Here is a 15,392-nt window from a genome sequence, read left to right on the forward strand (position 1 = left end):
TTTATGTCTTGAATTTGTCAAAAAATATATATATTTTTTTTTTCACTAATTAAGGGTTCGGTGAATGCGCATATGAACTAGTTGGGTTCGGTACCTCTAACAAGGTTAAGAACAACTGGCCTAGGGTCAAGTCAAGTCTGAAGATAATCCAAAGCATTAAATGACGACATTTTTACACAGATACTTTTTCTGTCCGCTGTCTTTACCTGTATGCCAATAACGCCCTCTTGGGGGAGGATCCCTGCGACAGCAAGAGAGGCTTCATCTGCAAGAAAAGTAAGATGGTGATGCTGCACCTTTTTTTTTTTTCTTGCTGCATCCTGGTGACTCATGTCCATCTTTGGATTTCCTTTGGCAGAAAAGGCAGAGAAACATTGACTGGCTCGTAACCGTAAGTTATTTTGGATGAGATGAAAGCGAAAAAAAAAATGAGATGAATGAAACTTTTGTGTGTCCAGCAGATGCCATCACCGTAGAGCTGACCTCTGTGCGACCTTTGTCAAAGAGATTTTCCACCGCCATCTCAATGAGGTTTTATTCTGCTCCCATAAGAATTTTGATTTCGCGATTGTATGACTTTTTGGAGGACTAGATAAGTTTTTTTCCCCCCTTTCCCTTCTGAACAATATATTGACATGTATTTTCTTTGCTTCATTATGTAACCAATGATCCTTTTCAATGACTGTCCTAATAAACTTGCTAAGACAATTGACTGAGAGGTTTCCATGGCAACGTTGCGGCGCGAGGGGAAGGCCCAGATTAGTTCTCTAAAGAATGAGACAGAATTCCTTTTATTGCCACCATACAAGTAAATGTGTCATGTCAATATATTCCTTGTATATTTCTCTTTGTAAAAAAAGTGGCTTCCCAAAGTTAGTAAAAAGATGTGACGTACTTACCAAATGAAGATGACGATTCTCAAACGAATCCAAAATAAGGTCACGAAATGCCACCTGTAAGGTTCGGTACATGGAAATAGTTTTTCTGACGGGTGCACAACGAATTGCGGGGAAGCGGCGCCGCCTTGCGGTCATTTGGTGCAACTGCAGGAACTACAGTCGTCTTAAACACCAAAGTTTTTTTCCCCCATGTCTGCTGTCAGATGTCACGTATTTTAGTCTTAATATGTGGCGATGTTTGGCGTGTTGTGGCAATTTCCATTTTGTGCAAAGGATTAAAAAAATATCGGCACCAAATTTAGACGGTTGGCAACACACAATTGATTGCTCAGTCTTTGGAATTGACATGAATAAGCACAGCTATCCTCAATACAAACCGTAAATAAAATAATCGCAAATCAGTACATGAGCAAGACAAATATATTTGAATCTTGAAATTTAATCAGTGAATAAAACAGATTGAACAGTGACACAATAACTGCATTGGAAATGATTATTGGGAGTCCTGTCTAATTACAAATGAGTCATATCAACGGACATTTCCATTCAATTCCCTTCCATGTCAAGTCATAAATCCCTCAGGGTGAAAAAAGCTGAAATTGACTTGGTTACAATAAAGTGCATCCATGACAGACTAAGAAACACGTCTCAATCTTCCCTTCATTGTCACAAAGGTGCTTCTTTGGTCACAGCAAAGCAGGGCGCACACATACTTGTCTGTAACTTCTTAACTGATTTGCATAAATGCGACAGCCCACATGACGAGGAGAGAAGAAAAAAAGTTTTATCTTCCCGTTCAGACCATGGATTGTGTACAAAGTGGTGATCAACACAGCACACAACAATTTCTTCTGCGGTCTCCCATCCAGACTGCTCTGAACTACAAAGCAATAGAAGAAGCAAGGCTTACTGTTGGCTTACACGCTCACAGCTTCAGCGAGACTCCCGATTGGCTAACAGCATTTCACATCGCAATTGCGGAAGCTAAGGGCATATCGAACAGTTATCGTGAATATTGGACCTGTTTGACATTTACGAGCATTGGCATTGACTGTTCTTACAGCAGAAAAATCGCAGGATTAGTTGTTTGTTTTTTTTCGAGACATCTGACAATTGGGCCTTTGCTGACTTGGACCACAAAGACAAGAAAAATGCTCAATATCGTTTAGACAATTGGCATGTGTGTACCCCGCTTTATATGAGTTTCAGGCCACACACACACACACACACACACACACACACACACACACACACACACACACACACACACACACACACGAGTACTTGTGCTCGCTCATCTGACGGGGTGCGGCATGGTGGAGTTGGTGCCACAGTCGATGTACTCAAAGGTCTCCAGGGACAGCTGCTCCGTGTGGGACAAGTAGGAAATGTTCATGGTCATCCTGGGAAAAAAAAATAATTAAAAATGAAAAAGACTGCAGGAGTGAATTGAATCTGCTGAAACACCAGCAACCAACACAACCCAGCGCGCCCTGAGACTTACTGCAGCTCCAGGAATAAGGTGTGGATCTTAATCACGCTGGACTGGCAATAAATCCTGCAAGACATTGACTGTGTCGGATCACCTCCATTTAACACCACAAGATTGAAATGTCCGCTCACCTGAGGCCGTTGTCAGTAATGGGCAGGTCAATTTGATACGTGTACTGTCAAGGTGAAAGAGGAGTTAAAACAAAAACAAGCAAAACAAAATTTTTGAGTTTTTCAAAAATTAAATTCACCGATTTCTCAGAGCGTGATGGGATGGCGGACAGGTTGGACAGCTTGATTTTGCCCACCACCACGCGGGAGATCAGACCCTGCACATCCAGTTCTATGATTTGGACCGGAACAAAGTTGTCATTGATGACTCTGATGAGATTCTGGAGAAGGGGAGGACAAAAATAAACACGAAGAGACAAAATGCACAAAATCAAAAACCAAAAAAGCACCCAAACAAGAACAGGGGGAAAAAAAATAAAAGTCAAGTTGACACACAATGTCATGGAAAAGTCTTCGAGGGGAACTTTGTCCTTTCTCTCTGCAACGCTTTAAAACGTGTCCGCTTTTACGGGAGTCTGTCATGTGAATGCAATTCAGCACAAGGCAAACTTCCACCTGAACTTTCTTGTATGAATCCACTGGACATTATTTTTATTATTGTTCAGGGTGGGACGACATATGAATACACATTTTAAAAATGCAGCTTATGTTATGATAAACCAAGTGTTGAATAATTAACACGTACATTGTGTGACAGTGCTGGCAAAGTGTACTTTGTGTTCATTTGTTTGAGATGTTGCATATACGTCGAAATGGTTTGGGGGCGAGGCTCACCGTGACCTCCAGTTGCACCGTGTCCGGCGTGAAGTAGACCATGACGGACAGCACGGACATGGGGGTCAGTGTGACGCTCCGGGGGAAGAGGAAGAAGAGGATGAGGCAGCTGAGGAAGAGACATAGCGCCATGGACAGGCACACGTACAGCTTCCTGCAGCGGAATGTCAATATTAACCGTAGAAATAATAACATTACATTCAAGTTACACTGCGTTGGGCTGTTCTTACGTGCGTCTGGGTTTGAGTCTTTTATCGTTACACGGGATGACGGCAACCAGTTGGTCTTCATGGCCTGAAAACACCCCCCCAAAAAAAAAAAATCACAATCAATATTGTCAAATAAATATCAAACGTGAGCACCATCATAAACCAATATTATTTTTTTAACAAACTGTCTGCTGAAGACCCAAATGTTTATTTCCAGTTTTCCCTAAAATGCCCCTTTTTTTAATGTTAAACAAACCTCTTGGAATTCGTCCAGTGCCGCGACAAGTGGGGCAGGTATCTCCCACGATGGAGCCATACCGTGGGAAATGTTTCATCGTCTTCACCGTCTCCGAATCGTTTTCCCCGTCTGGACTGGACTCCCCAGTTCCGTTCGTGCGCTCGCTCGGGACCATGACACTTGGCTCGCTCAACCTAAGACTTCTGAAACAAACCAAATAAATCATTATTGGGTTTATTTTCCCTGAGAAAAAAAAAAGTTCTCAGTTAGTTTAGTTGCGGTACCGTGCAGTCACGGTCAGTCATGATAAAGACCCAATAAAAGTGCCTTTGTGACAAAGCATAGTCCACAGTGATGACACGTTTAGTAGATTTTCACAAAACACATCAAATATCGATAATCCTTCTGCCACGAAAAAAAATGCTATTGAGTTACTGTTACTTTTATTGGGGGGGGGGGGAAACAAAAAAAATGAAGACAGTTGGTTCCTAACGGTCGGAACTACGTTACAGTATTAGGTTTCCAAATAATGACGTAATCTTTCAGAACACTCAACATCACTACGCCATTAGCCGCTCTAATGTGTGTGACGTTTACTGTTACTAAATTATTTTCGAACACATTGTCATTCCTAAATACAATATTAGCGTTCGTATCCACGTTTATCAGTGGAGTAGAATTATTTAGAAATAAAAATGTCGCGTCATTCCGATAGTTTGCGCACAACACCTCACCACACGTACGCATTTTATTTGGTGAAGCGTTCGCAGCTTTGCTGCATACTTTTTCACAAATTATTTTCGTGTACTATACGCACGGGTATGTAACTTTTTACGGGTATGTAACTTTTTAAAATACTAGTACATTTCTTTGTGTGCCTTGGTTGTATTTGTCATGAATACACGACTTACACGTGTGCTCTGCAATCAAAATGCCACCGATAATTTACAAACGAGGGGATCGTCGTACCTCTGTGACAATTCTACTTTCTTTTTTTACGCTTATTTGGGGTGAAATGTGTTTTTAAGGGGGGTCAAAATTACTCACCTTAAAGCAGCGAAGTCATTCGCTTCGACGAGCGGCTGTCATCAACGTTCAAAAAAATGAACAAAATTCTCAGGTTCTCTTCGTAATTTAAACTTTCCTTTCGTGTTCTGCGTGTTTTCGTCTCATTCTTGCAGAAAACAAATGAGCAAGAGGGAGGAACACTTCCGCCTTCTTCAGGTGACAGGTCACCTATACTGCCCCGCAGCGGCAGAGAGTGTGTACTACATATCTCCAGTTACGGTTTAGATTAAGGTTCAATGAGCAAATTTTTTCTTTGACTTCAAGCCGTGTTTTCAGTGACTAATTTTAACATTTTAAACTGACTGCCATTTATCTTTAAATGTATCTATGCAGACAATTTTAGGAGTATAATGACGACACGCTGTTTATATGTATTCTGACTGAACAGATTGAAGAGGCTTCTGCGAGGCTCCCTCTTGTGGTTATTTACTGGTATCGCAATGAAGAAGACAAGACCGCAGCACAAAACTGGGAAATTGTTTAAAATGTTTAATACATTAAATGTACAAATGGTATTTGAAATAATGTTATAGGTCACTTCCAGCAAATTAAAACGTTGCATTAAATGCAACCACCAGGTGACTTCACATTATTAAAATGTTCTAAGACGTCTACTAATATTTTATTTGAGTAAATATGACCATTAGGAGTCCATCAATGCAATTAAAATATTTTCATAACATTTTAAATACATAAAACTGTTGTCTTGTCCAGGGAAACCAAGACAACTAAAGTATTTATAAAAAAAAATGATTAGATTCATTTAAGAAAGAAAACCAAAAAAAAACATGGAGGGCCACCGTTCACAGATCTGTCAAGGGACCCTTCTCCCCCTCCGCGTCTTGCGCTCTCATTTTATCTTGTTGGGAGGTGGCGAAGGCCAGCGCAATCAGCATTTTGAGAAGCTACACAAAGAGTACAGACTAGTGCATGTGCAGGCAACTTTGCTTATCCACAAAATAACTGCTCAGCATTCATTAGTACCAACAGTTACTTCCATTTAGCTTACATTATATGTTATATAGGTGATATAGGTTATAGGTTATATGTCAAATTCCCATTACACTGTCTGCAGGATTAAGGAGGCCAAATGTAACCCTCTTCAAGCCATGAAATCTTCTCATTCTGTACTTATAAAACAAATACAAAAACAAGCTGGGGAATTAACTACTCCTTTGAACATATAACTGTGATGATGTTTGTATTACTTACTTTTACTTTTATTTTCCTTTCATAATTTTTGTTTGCATTTTGTCATGTTATTGTATGTTTTATATATGTTCAATAAACAAACAAACAAACAATTAAATGACTGGTGAGACACAAGCCATGTGCAAATTGTTTATTTTGGAATCTACAGCAGAGGGGTTGAGAAAAGTGTTTGCAGAAGATGTGACAAGCGGAACTTTTTCAAAACTCTTTTGACATTCAGCACAAAACGGGACAACACGACACACGGTAAACCTCCAAACCACACTCGCGCCGATAAAAGAATAGGAATCTGCTCCAAAACCACACAATGCGGAACAAGCAACTCGATGAACTAAGGCAATGACAATGACAGCAAGAATAATAAAAGATGTCGGTTAGCCATGGAGATTGAGGAATGTGTTGTTTTGCGGAGACATCTCAAGGTTGCTAATACGAGCTTTGCTAGATTTTGGTGAAACGGCGGGAAGAAGGCGTCAAGCGGACCACCGGAACACCACTCGAAACTCCCGCGGTGATTATATATTTAGGTATATATTCTGTGTATTACATTCCACACGTCAATGTCTAAAAGAGAACAGTACTCGGATACAAAAAGATTGCATTGTTTAGGCAAAGTGGACTACGGTTACACGAGAAAAGGTGGCCTTGCTATTTGCGCTTTTTCTACCGACATTCAACGGTTCGCTCATACTCGCGTCGCTTTTCCACTGCGACATACCAGCCCCCCACCCCTGTTGAGAAAACCACGAGTAAAGGAGAAAATTTTGATCTAAAAGGAGACTGAGGGCTTTTTTGCAGCCTAGTGGAGGCTATTGCTCAAGCTAACACAAGCATGTGTTTTGTTTTTTTTTTTTACAATTTTTCGACCATCACACTTGGAACCCTGTCTGAAGAAATACTAGAAAATAAAGAGATAGTACTTATCTCAGTAAAGGAGGAAAACGTGATCCAAAAGGAGACTGTGGATCAAGCTAACATGAAGCATTCATTTGGAACCCTGTCTGAGCCCGAAATAGTACTTTGTGCCGACATGTCTTGTAGGGACCATGCAGTGGAAAAGGGACGTTAGCGCGAGCTCCATCACAAAAAATAAGCCCTCCGTATAAAAACACTAAAACGTCAATTTTCGTCCCGCATTGAAAGCTAACCAGCAATCGGAGTCAACTACGAGCAGCTCTTCACTATCACGCTTGGTCCAAATGAACACGACGATAATCTGCTCACCCTTTAAATATATCTCAACATGATATCGGAGAGACAATAATAAAAAAACAACAACAAAAAAAAAACATCATCGCGTGCGCGCCTTCTTGTCAGTGGGGTGCCTGGACGGCACGTGCGGGCGGCGCGTCCTCGGCCATCTGCACCAGCTCGTTGACGGTGTGCAGCAGGTTGTAGCCGTGCTTGCGTAGCAGACGCTGGTTGAGACGCCGGTCTCGGAAGCCCATCTCCAGCAGCATGGCCATGAGGGAGGGGTCTTGGCGCGCCGCCGGGTCCACGCCGCGCTGCCGAGACCGAGAGCTGCGTTATGACTCCGCCTTCCAATAATCAAGGCCATGTGCGGGGATGTACCTGTATGGGACAGTTGGGCCCGGTGAATAGAGCCTTATAAGCGGACGCCGCCACTGAGAGGGCCCCCTTGACCAGGCCCTCGGTGAGGCCCCCTTGAGCCCTGAAATGACCACAACAATAAATGTCTTCATTAATCCACGATGAGGAAGAGGAGCACGATGAAGGAAGACTCACCTGGGCTGCAGTGCGTTGCTGGGTCTGGGGTTGTACGTCTCAAAGGCGCTGGATGCTGATCCTGCCGATCTGGACAGGCCCGATGAAACTGCAAAAATAGGATACTGGAGATTTAATAAAAAAAATAAAAAAACACACACACACAACAACAATGCTGGCGTGAAGGAAAAGGAAGAGCGGCTTCTGCTGAACTGACAAATCGTGACAGCCTTATTTCCTTTCCAACGCAGGGTTTCCTCTTGCAACCCGAAAGAAAACAAATCCTCCTCACGCAACAAAGTGGCACCACGAAGGACGCCGGCATATTTTGTGAACTCATTAGTCCCGGAGCAGTCGTGCAGGGTTGCATATTGCCTTATAACCGCTTGAGGTTGGCTAAATGGTCCCTATTTGAACCCTTTCATGCACCCTGTAACCCGATCACATGATCAGCCGTCCACTGTCGTGACCGCTGCCCCCCGGAAGAGTTCAAATGTGTTCATGGCAGGCCTCACCACTGGCGGGGACCCTCGGCGTGTGCGATTCATCGACTGCGTGACACGCATCCTCCGCCAGGTACAACGCCTCTGACCTGGGACAATAAAAAAAAAAAAGTTGATAAGAGACAATAAGCACATCACAGCAAGTTTGGTACCATGTCAAGTTCGCTTGAGTGATCGTGTGTCAAGTCATCGGCTAACAGGAAGTGACCTTGTGACTGAAGGACGTTGACAAGGTTGCTCAAATGACCATCGAACATGAAGCCGACTCGGTTGCGAGTGCGCTCGAAGAACAGGAAGTGCTAAAACGGCATGAAACAAAGTACACGTCTCACCTGGGCGAGTAGATAGCCGGCGGCGGGGGGACCACTTCCGGGATAAGCGTGGCGGCGTCCAGAGACTGCGAGGCGCAAAGCATCTGGTTGACGCTGGTGTGGATGGCGAGAGCGGGCGAGGGCGCGGCGTCGCATTCCAGGTCCTCGTCATTCTCCATCTGCGCCACGTCATCCACGTTGTCCTCTTCTTCCGGTGGCGGCGGAGGTGGCGAGGCCCCGCCGGCGTCTGATGCGTAGTCTTCCTCGCGCAACGGCTCGGGGCTGGCCAGCGTGGCCGTGACGACGGCGTCGGGTTGCGACATGGCCGAGCTGTACATGGACTCGCCGAGTGGACGAGTCGTGTCGAAGCAGTCGGGGAGGACGATGATGAAGTCGTCGCAGGAGGACGACGACGATGTTTGGCTGCTCACCTAAAAAAAAAAAAAAAAACAATCAAAGAAAGTGCGACGTTTGACCAGCTTTTATTTTGAAGACACTTTCAAGCTGAAACCTGGCGCTCACCTCATCCCAGTCGTCCCCTTTCTCTTCCTTACAATCCTTCGCATTTTCATCGTCATCGTCCTCATCGTCATCAGCAGGCAGGCCGTCGCCAGGCGCTTCCGACGCAGCTTTCGGTGAACCGACAGAAAATTCATCAGGATGTGTCTTCCGGATGACGCACTTGTTGTTGCGCCTCACCTGGTATTGTTAGCGCGCAAATCTCATTTCCTTCTTGCTCGCCGTTCGCAGGCGGCGGCTCCTTCTCAACGCCGCAACTCGGACCGCGTGAGACAACTGCGGGAGAGGAAAGTCAAAATGGTCATCGCCGAGTACCAAGAAATCCTTTACTGTTCTTGAGCATGTCATGGCGTGTCGTGGCGCTTCCTCACCCTGCGCCTGGCGGCCGGCATGTTGCTGACTCCTGCGCAGCGGCCTGTGGTCGGGGGCCTCCTCCAGTGTGAGCGAGCGCATGACCGTCTCGCACAGGAACTGAGCGCCGCTGATCTCCTCCTCGCGCTCCTCGTCCGGGGCCGCCGCCTCCCACGGCTGCTCCCTCGGGTGCCTCGGTTTTCCGACTTGAGTACGGAAATCATCCTCATGAGACTGCGTGTTTTACAAGCGCTCTACTTGTACATGATTAAGCTCCTTACCAAAAACCTTTCGGACGCCTGTGACCTGTGTGTCGTCTTTGACCTGTGCGGTGAGTGTCTTCTCCGGCACTGGTGCATCGTGGGGCATAGGGGAGATGCAAGGTGTTAGATCTAAAAAATTTTTAAAAAAAAGAGGGGTGGGGGGGCAATGTGTCAAATTGCAAGACAGAGCTAAGGTGAAGAAAAATGATTCAAATAAGAGTTAATAGGTGAAAATTGTCCTACTACTAGGGCACGCCATCCGTACTTACCCACGGGGGTGTTGTTGGGGACCTTCTCTAACTCCTGCACAATGTTTATATCCATCAACTCAAAGGACAAAAGATCCTAAAAAAAAAAAATCACAATCTGTCATTGTGGCTCTGCGCGCGCTTGTGTGTGTGCAGTCGCAGGTACGCACCTGAGCAGTCAGCAGGTCCACGTAAGGCAGGAAGAAGCCGTTGTGGCTGATGTCCACGGACAAGCCCTCCTTGGAGCGGACTGCCTCGTCCTGTGCTCCCGGCCTCATCTGCTCCCTCTGACAAGAACAACAATGTTGGAAACATCAGCCTCACCTTTGAAGCAGCGGGAATTGTCCTCAGTGATCAAGTTGACTCAATGCATCATTGTGGTCACGTACTGTCCGACCTCGCCGCCCACTTGTGGCATCGTCACCCGCATCCCGGATGCTGTTTGTGTATTCTAGCAAATGGACGTATGACTCACCAGTCGCTTCCGGTGCTGCTCAAGTGCATTGAGGCCATTGCCGGGCTCGACCACGATGCTGCACCACACGCGCGGCCCGAACTGGTGGCCGCGGTGCGCCAACCTCCAATGGGAGGTGTACGTGCCCTCCATCACCGGCGCCACAAAGGTCACGCTGACCACGCCCACTTGGCCCGGCAGCAGAAGGGGGACGGGCACCGACCTCCTCTCCTCCGACGCCAGGCCGAGGTTGCCCCACATGAACACCAGCTGGGCAGATGCGCGGACACACACGTGGCACACAGTATAGCAATCCACACGCAAACCGGTGTGGAAGCACGGTTGCCTAAATTGATTTTTTTTTTTTTTTTGTACATCTTCCTGTCAAAGGGGTCAAATCCAGGTCCAGAAAGTAAAAACACGGCTCTCAAAGGGGTCTGGGAGTGCCATGCGGAACCCTTTGAAAGCTCGGTGCTAACTGCTAACTGGCGGCCGACCAATGGCGTTTTAACTTACTGCTTCTGGTCATAGTATCCATTTTAATGTCCATTTAAGGACCGTTTAATGCTTTTTAATGACCCATGGAAGCTCCGTCATTTGAAAATGGTAACACGGGAAGATATTTGTTCGAAATAAACTGTTGTTGATATCGCATATAGCTAGTCATCTGTTTCCTAATTACTGTGAGGAATAGCAATCAAGTGTCTTTACATCCACGAATGATTCATTATCAAGAATAGCATTTAATAATATTAAAAGTCATTTGAGCAAAATGTGTTCTTTCAGACGTTTGTTGCAAACTGGAGGCCCCTCACATTAATCAGGACCCGAGAAGTAGCTGCCGGCTTCAAAAAGGTCCGTGGGCACTGCTGTAAAATGTTCCCTGACTATTTCCAGGTCACAGGGACTCATCCCTTCCATGGGTTGTGAAAATCGGCAAGTGACAACACCCAAAATTGTCTATAAGAAGGCAACTAGCTACTTTTGTTTAAATGAAGCTCCTCAACCTACTTCGACATAGCTCCCTTGCACCAATGTCACAAGACGAACTTTGGCCTGAGCACAAATTAGTCGTCTCAGTAGTTTCCGCAACGGCTATTTGTAAATATGCAGTGCTTCGCTTTTTGTGAGTCGTGTAGATTTGATGATCGGGGAATGTTAAGAGGGGAAAAGGGTCTCAGAGTGAAGCGGCAGAAAGGGGGTCAAAGAGTGGAGGCTGTCCTCTAGGGGCGGGGGTGGCAGATAGGTGCGAAGGAGTACCTTGGTCTCGGGGGTCCAGTCGATAGTGCCCGAGTTCCTCATCTTCCAGTATTTGATGAACTTGGTGCCGGGCTCCAGGCGGGTGCCGTCCGGCAGATTTTCATCCAGAAACAAGGCGGCCATAGTGGGCAGCAAGGACGAGTGCGAGGCCCCGGGACCCCTAGTTTCAAGTGTACAGAGCATTGTTGAAAATGGCCCTGCGCTCTCACTCTCATCTCTTTTTGTTGTTGTTTACCAATTTAAAAAAAAAAAAAAAAATGTCAGGAGCCCAGATTTGTGTGTGTGCAGCTCAAAAGCATTTCTCATAGAAAATCTATGAAGCAGCAGCAGCAGCAGCAGCAGTTTTCATACTGAGGTAGTTCCGACATTTCCTCACCAGTGCAGAGCAGCCAGCGACACACTCATACAGACTAGATTACAAAGATGGCATTTTCGTGGAGAGGAAAAAAGGAAAAAAAGAAAAAAAAAAAAGACTTTTTGCATCCATGCTGGATTCGAGGTACCCAGCACTTGTTGGACGCCCCTCCCAGGCGGCGCTTACTCTGGACTGGAGGCCTGGGGGTCGGGGGCCGGGGCGGGGACGGGACCTGAGGCTGTGTCTGAGGCTGCGGGCGGGGGTAGCGGGGCGGGGGCCTGGGTGGAGGCGGAGGCCGTGTTAGTCAGGGCGGCGGCTCGGCCCGAGGTAGAGGGCCCGCTCCACTGCATGCCCCGTTTTTCCAATCTCAGTTTCTTCTTGATTTCCTTCACTTCGGCTCGCAGCTGCCTCCTTTCTGCTTTGAGGCGCTGTCGTTCGGCCTTGCGCACCGTCCTGTCTCCTCGCCGTGGGAACCTGGTTTGGGATGTTAACAGGGAGACCTTCTTGTTGACTACATTTGCTCTTAAAATTTCACCCCGTTTCAAACAATCTTCACTTTACCTCAATTCTCCCGACATGCCGTGCTCGGGGATGGACAGGGGCGTCTTGGTTCTCACGAGGTTGTGGCTGGGGTCGTGGCTGTGCCGACACATCTCACACAGGATGCAGGACGGGCAAACGCTAGCGGGGAGAACGAGACCAAATGAAAAGTGGGTCCAAGGGCCACATCAACGGGCAATATATTCACAACTAACATTACTTGAAACCAGTTTTAGGGAAAAAGTGGCCAACTGGAATTGACAAAAATTACATTGTGAAAATGCTTGAGAATCTGCCAGATGACAAAATACTGCGCTTGCGCTTTCTACCTGCACTTGTAGGCTCCTTCAGAGGTGAGTTTGTTGCAGCTGCTGCAGTTTGGGGTGTAACCGAGAGACCCGCTGGAGGTGGAGGGGCCCGGCTTGGGCCCCACGGTGGCGGCGGGGGGTCCGGGCCTGGGCCCCATGACGGGAGCGCAACTGGGGCCGCTGGCCTCGGGAGGCGGCGGCGCGGGAGACTTGTGCGTACAACACTGGCCCGAGAAGTCGCTGCACATGCGCTCCACCACCTCCTTGACCACCTCGTCTTTAAACTGTGAAGAAAGTCCATTAGCCCAGGTTGGGGGGTGGGGGGGGGTGTTAAATATAAACCGAGGATCCCCCTTTACCTTCTCCATGTAGGATCTGAACCACATGGGAGGAGGTTCATCTTCTGCTTTGGACCCTTTGTTGTCCTTGGCGGTCACCTGGGGAACAACCCCAAATTTTAGCCAAGGCAGTCGACAACCATTCAGCCTCACAAACACATTTATGGAAAATTTAGTCTTCAATTAACCAGTCCGGTTAAGATTGTTTTCTTTCTACAGCGTTACGTCAAAGCACGTTTGACTCATGGTTTTCGGACGTGCGGTGTGGAGGGGTGTGTGGTGGCATCAAGAACAAAGCACTACACACCCACACAGGTTTGCAACCAGCTCATAAATGCGAGAGTGGAAAAACTGGTTGGCACTGCGGTGAAATGAAAGCTGTCTGAACCTGATACAGAGCCACTGCCAACAAGACTTGATATTTAAAGAGGAAGAGTCGGTGTTGGCCGTAGAGGAAGCAGCTACGGGGCATGTTAAGTAGACGCAGGATGAGCCCATTGTCTAAAAAGGTGAAGGGAAAAAATGCAAAGGTGTGGCTTGAGGAAGCTTGAGGGACATTGCTTTTTTTTCCCCATAACTACAATGTGGCTTCCAAATATGTTGGACAACACGAAAAGAAAAAAAAATGCCTCACAGACATCCACCAAAGCAAAACTCTGAATAATGGTTTCTTACAGCTTCTCGCTCCGGGGTGACTTGCGTGCCCTTGTCCACCGTCTTGACCCGCGACGGGTATGGGGGTGCCGGTCGGAGGTCGCCCTTCAGTTCTTTGACCTCCGTCTTGAGCGGCCCACCGCAGGCCTGTCCCTTCATTTTGTAGACGTTCATGATGAGGTGGTTGCCCTGCTTCTCGGCACTCTGCGCGCAAACAAGCACATGTGACACATGACTCATAGTCAACAACAGCACTCTAAAAACATAATATTGTGCTTAGCAACGTACACCAACAGAATGGGGGATTTGTTTGTGTTTGCGTGTTGTGAAATCAGATCAACTACACTTTTCATCTTGCATGAGAACGTTAGGTAAACACCTTCAGGGCAACCGCTCTACCAACTACGCCACTAGCTGGCAGTGGCACACTTCCACTGGCGCAGAATTTGTACTTCTAGTTCTTACGCGATTCTGGGCAAAATAATGCTAGGTGGCGAGTTGCCGGTGACAGCAAAATAACCATTATGAAGGAAAAAAAAAATCCATCATCAAAAAAATAATCTCAAATTAATAAACAAAACTAATTGACCAGTCCTTGTGTTAGGGAGCATAAAAGAATGACATCTTTGCTACAACACCTCTGCATCATATGTGTCTATGATCTCACCTTTTAGTTTGCTATCATAAAATTGTAAGAACGACAAAAGCTTATGAAATCAGCAGTACCTTGATGGCTTCCTCGTACTCGTCTGAAACAACAAAATTTTCAGTTTAGTGATTTGGAAAGCAAAACAATCGAGCTTCTCCTTTAGTTCGTTTTTCTAAACATGGATCAGCTGCGGAGAAAGAAACAGGTATTTCTTACCTTGACTGTTGATGCAAATCTAAAGAAATGAAGAGGAAGACATTTGGGTGAATACTTTAAACAAAGCATACAAACATTAGGTCATCACGTGTACACATCGTAATAATTCTTACCTCTTCGCTGTCCTCGTCAAAGTACTTGACTTGGAAGTGGTTAATTCCGAATGACGCTTTAATCTGGAATGGAAGCAGACATTTGTATTGGCTCACACTCCGTAAACCGCTACCACGTAAAACTCGACCGTTGTGGCGGTGTCGATTTAAAAGTCGATTACGTCTCCCGTACGCTTATTGTTTTTTTTTTCATAAAGTGTCCGATTAAAACAGTGAGCGTCTTAATGTGGCCACTTTTGAGGCTAGGCCACGTCCGGGCCTAGTTCTCCCCGAACTGCGCCAACACACTCGGCTAGCAGCTCACCCAGGCTTCCACCGAGCTCCACTCCAGCTTGTCCAGTTCGCCCGCCAGGAATCTCTTGACGTTTCCTCGAAAATTGACTTTTATGGTCACCGGGAGCCCCATTTCGGGCGGATCGCGAGTCCAATCCCCGAAAAAAAGTGCCTTTGAATCCGAAATGTCGCCGGTGCGCTCGATTTCCCTGTTGAGCTCGACTGTCTTCTCTTGTTTACATCGTCAGCTGCGTCGAGAAAAATACGGTGACGTATTCTGCGCACGCGCATTTTCCAGTTCCTGTCTGAACACCCTCCCCCCTCAGGATGGTCGCGCTCTAATGTCGTC

General features: G+C 46.4%; 2 protein-coding genes and 1 long non-coding RNA gene across 7 annotated transcripts; 1 reads left to right on the plus strand and 2 right to left on the minus strand.

The window, feature by feature from the left end:
* Positions 1 to 195: 195 nt before the first annotated feature.
* On the plus strand, positions 196 to 712 carry LOC109513298 (uncharacterized). The gene is made up of 3 exons (XR_002167719.1): positions 196 to 276; positions 359 to 391; positions 462 to 712. It is a non-coding gene; the product is annotated as an uncharacterized LOC109513298 (long non-coding RNA).
* An 818-nt stretch (positions 713 to 1,530) lies between these two features.
* On the minus strand, positions 1,531 to 4,908 carry tmem106a (transmembrane protein 106A). Of its 5 annotated transcripts, none has more exons than XM_019865648.1 (9): positions 4,731 to 4,908; positions 3,702 to 3,925; positions 3,467 to 3,530; positions 3,237 to 3,390; positions 2,642 to 2,782; positions 2,523 to 2,566; positions 2,404 to 2,457; positions 2,166 to 2,302; positions 1,531 to 1,760 (listed from the first exon to the last, which is right to left on the minus strand). In XM_019865648.1, exons 2-8 carry the CDS (start codon positions 3,907 to 3,909, stop codon positions 2,194 to 2,196), a joined length of 774 nt encoding a protein of 257 aa, XP_019721207.1. In that variant the 5' UTR covers positions 3,910 to 3,925; positions 4,731 to 4,908; the 3' UTR covers positions 1,531 to 1,760; positions 2,166 to 2,193. The 5 variants fall into 5 exon arrangements, with proteins under 5 accessions (XP_019721207.1, XP_019721198.1, XP_019721191.1 ...); XM_019865639.1 differs by having other exon boundaries at positions 2,160 to 2,302; XM_019865632.1 differs by having other exon boundaries at positions 2,154 to 2,302.
* Positions 4,909 to 6,078: 1,170 nt separating this feature from the next.
* Positions 6,079 to 15,307, minus strand: nbr1a (NBR1 autophagy cargo receptor a). The gene is made up of 22 exons (XM_019864153.1): positions 15,075 to 15,307; positions 14,771 to 14,833; positions 14,658 to 14,676; positions 14,519 to 14,541; positions 13,814 to 13,996; positions 13,160 to 13,237; positions 12,822 to 13,084; positions 12,514 to 12,633; positions 12,139 to 12,426; positions 11,598 to 11,757; positions 10,359 to 10,607; positions 10,054 to 10,170; positions 9,905 to 9,980; positions 9,654 to 9,764; positions 9,393 to 9,578; positions 9,202 to 9,297; positions 9,025 to 9,131; positions 8,524 to 8,933; positions 8,204 to 8,280; positions 7,710 to 7,797; positions 7,536 to 7,635; positions 6,079 to 7,468 (listed from the first exon to the last, which is right to left on the minus strand). The coding sequence occupies exons 1-22, from the start codon at positions 15,174 to 15,176 to the stop codon at positions 7,277 to 7,279; spliced, it is 3,108 nt and encodes a 1,035-aa protein (XP_019719712.1). The 5' UTR covers positions 15,177 to 15,307; the 3' UTR covers positions 6,079 to 7,276.
* Positions 15,308 to 15,392: the final 85 nt, after the last annotated feature.

The sequence above is a fragment of the Hippocampus comes genome, unplaced genomic scaffold, assembly GCF_001891065.2.
Source record: "Hippocampus comes isolate QL1 unplaced genomic scaffold, H_comes_QL1_v1.1 scaffold74, whole genome shotgun sequence".
NCBI lineage: Eukaryota > Metazoa > Chordata > Actinopteri > Syngnathiformes > Syngnathidae > Hippocampus > Hippocampus comes.

Excerpts from the sequence above, each read along its gene's own strand:
- tmem106a (XM_019865648.1), bottom strand. The coding sequence starts at position 3,909 with ATGATTTATTTGGTTTGTTTCAGAAGTCTTAGGTTGAGCGAGCCAAGT. Across the intron at positions 3,391-3,466 it reads AGACTCAAACCCAGACGCAC|GAAGCTGTACGTGTGCCTGT; the intron begins GTAAGAACAGCC and ends ATTCCGCTGCAG. Across the intron at positions 2,303-2,403 it reads ACCTTATTCCTGGAGCTGCA|GATGACCATGAACATTTCCT; the intron begins GTAAGTCTCAGG and ends TTTTTTTCCCAG.
- nbr1a (XM_019864153.1), bottom strand. The coding sequence starts at position 15,176 with ATGGGGCTCCCGGTGACCATAAAAGTCAATTTTCGAGGAAACGTCAAG. Across the intron at positions 12,427-12,513 it reads GGCATGTCGGGAGAATTGAG|GTTCCCACGGCGAGGAGACA; the intron begins GTAAAGTGAAGA and ends ATCCCAAACCAG. Across the intron at positions 9,132-9,201 it reads TTGCGCGCTAACAATACCAG|CTGCGTCGGAAGCGCCTGGC; the intron begins GTGAGGCGCAAC and ends GTTCACCGAAAG.